The sequence below is a fragment of the Stegastes partitus genome, unplaced genomic scaffold (assembly GCF_000690725.1).
Source record: "Stegastes partitus isolate 25-593 unplaced genomic scaffold, Stegastes_partitus-1.0.2 Scaffold96, whole genome shotgun sequence".
Classification (NCBI taxonomy): domain Eukaryota; kingdom Metazoa; phylum Chordata; class Actinopteri; family Pomacentridae; genus Stegastes; species Stegastes partitus.
This window is the reverse complement of record NW_007577827.1, coordinates 459,236-461,668: the sequence shown is the minus strand read 5'-3', so window position 1 is coordinate 461,668 and position 2,433 is coordinate 459,236. Positions and strand designations below refer to the sequence as shown.

The following is a 2,433-nucleotide window of genomic DNA, read 5'->3' as shown; positions in this document are numbered from 1 at the left end:
TGATTCAAATGATCAGCTCATCATCAAGCTCTGCAGAAGCCTGATAACGATCCTGATCATTTGAATCAGGTGTGTTGGAAGAGGGACACATCTAAAACATGCAGGATTGTGGCCCTCGAGGACCAGGATTGCCCACCCCTGGTCTACAGTATACTCAGATTATCGTCTAATCTGTCAGCATATACTTATAAAACTCAAAGTAGTCCAAATTACTGAATTGCTTTACAGAATACAGTGACTGCTAAACATATGAGTCATGCTGGGCTGAACCTAATCCTTGCTCCGCTGTCTTTGTGCTTGAACCTTTGTGACCAAAGTGAACCAGCCTCCTCCTCTGCCCTCTCTTATCTGCTGTCATCAGACACAGATTTGACTATCTGAACACATCATCTCAAGTGTTTGCAGAAAAGACTGAGCTGAGTGCGCAGCGGTGTTCATTTCCTCGTCATTTCTCACCAAATTGCAGAAAATGTCACAGCAATTTTGGACATTGATTGTTCCGTGACAGATATTGACTAAACCCAACAACAGCCCAGATACTCAACTAAAGACAGAAAAAGAAAATGTAGAAATGCAGTGAAGTGTTTACTGCACTGAGGATGTTGTGTGGTTTTCATTGTTTGCAACTTACAGACTTGTGCATGTCAAGTGGTGCAAAAAGCTATAAAACAAAGCTTGCACAGTAATTGCTATAAAATGAAACAAGTCCAGTATTTTGCAAAACAGACTCGTACCTTAATGTATGTCACTTTCACTATTGGCATTTTCCTCACATCCAAATCACAGCTGCCCTCATATCAGGTTTTCACTGCACGATTATCTTGGACAAAGGAGCTCACGATAACGATGTTATCACGATATCTATAGAAACTGGAATAACTATCAACTATCAGGGTGTTTTCTCGCTTTATAGCAATTAATCAGAATCAGAAACAGATTGATTGTCAGCTATATATAATCACACTCAAAATATGTGTGTTAGGAGGTGGAGAGAGTCTGTAGCCAGAACTGTGCTGTATGTTGCTGCTATCTTTGTTGGAGTGTCAACCAGACAGTTACTGGTGCTGGATTATTAATATTTACATGTGTTTTAATTAATTTGCAATCAAAATTTACATTTTAAAATACGACCTTTATCATCAATCCCACGAAGCTATATTATGCCACTGCTTATTCAGATATCTTCATCAAATCACAACTTATCTCAACAGAAACTGGTATGATTTCAACAATATCGTACAACAACAACAACCAATCACAATATGGAACAAAACAACACGTTGCCTCTGTCTTTTGCATGTTTTTGGTGTGTGAAACAAATGCACGCAAAAACCTCATGCAGCCAAACACTTGTGACACAACAGGGGATGTGGAGATGAGTCACAGAGGTGGAGGTGGTGGGAGACATGCGAGTGGGTACGTGTGGTGTGAATGAATAAGACATGAATCGGAGCTCGATCCCCCTCACCCTCACACACACAACTGTCTGTCTGTCTGTCTGGAAAATCCAATCCCAACATCTGAACAGTCTCAGATGTTTCAATTTGCAGGAGAACAAACAGGGGTCACCATACTGTCACATTTATTATTTATTCATAGGTATTGAATTTTTTTACTGCCGACTGGTCTGTGTCCTTACTGTTCTCATTTAGTTAAAAACAAAAAACAATTGAATCCTCGCTCAATCATTGAAAAGCTGCCTGAATTCTAAGATTTCTGTCTCTTCTGTCTTTAAGAGAACAAGAATGAAGCACCTATTTCACGCTTGTCCACCTCCATCTATGCAATTCCTAAGAGAAACGAGATTTCTGTCATTCTACTGCAGGATATATACAGAGTTTAAAGGAGCTGAGGCTCTTGAAACATGAGGATCTTACTTATAGCAGTTTATAGTGTTCAGATATGTTTCTTCTTCTGTGAATGTCAGTATGCATTTGGAGAAGCAAGTTTCATGAGCATGTGCGCAGCGTGTTGACAATAAATTAGACATGAGAATAAAAAGCCTTTTTTTTTTCTTAGCATGCAACCTTCTCCACCTCCATTTTCCTTTACCTTTCATCTGGGAGTGGCTCAAGCCGATGAGCAAAATGATGACCGGTACGTCCATCCCGAGAAGTTTTCCTGCGCTCCGGCTGCAACGCCAAAAATCACGGAAGGTTTCCCCGGTGAAAACCTGCCAGCTCGACAGCTAAGTCAGCAGAAGTCCCAGCTGGTCGATCAGCGTGTCACAGCACGGCTGACATGTAGTGTTTAGAAGCGACCAAAGAGCGAACTAAGCATGATTTAAGTTGAAAGCAACGACGCGCAAAGTAAAACCGCGCCGGCGCGTAAAGACGGAGACATCCTGACATCCCCAAAACCCCAAACCTGACTGGAGCTCAGGGAAGACTCCTCTCTCTCTCTCTCTCTCTCTCTCTCTCTCTCTCTCTCTCT

General features: G+C 41.6%; 1 protein-coding gene across 2 annotated transcripts in view; it reads right to left on the bottom strand.

The window, feature by feature from the left end:
* The window catches only part of rxfp2a (relaxin family peptide receptor 2a), a 56,552-nt gene extending 54,198 nt beyond the window's left edge, over window positions 1-2,354 (bottom strand). For both annotated transcript variants that reach the window (XM_008277346.1, XM_008277347.1), the window contains exon 1: window positions 2,053-2,354. In XM_008277346.1, the coding sequence (XP_008275568.1) occupies window positions 2,053-2,107 (55 nt within the window). In that variant the 5' untranslated portion in view covers window positions 2,108-2,354. The remainder of the gene's footprint in view (window positions 1-2,052) is intronic.
* Between the last annotated feature and the right edge of the window lie 79 nt (window positions 2,355-2,433).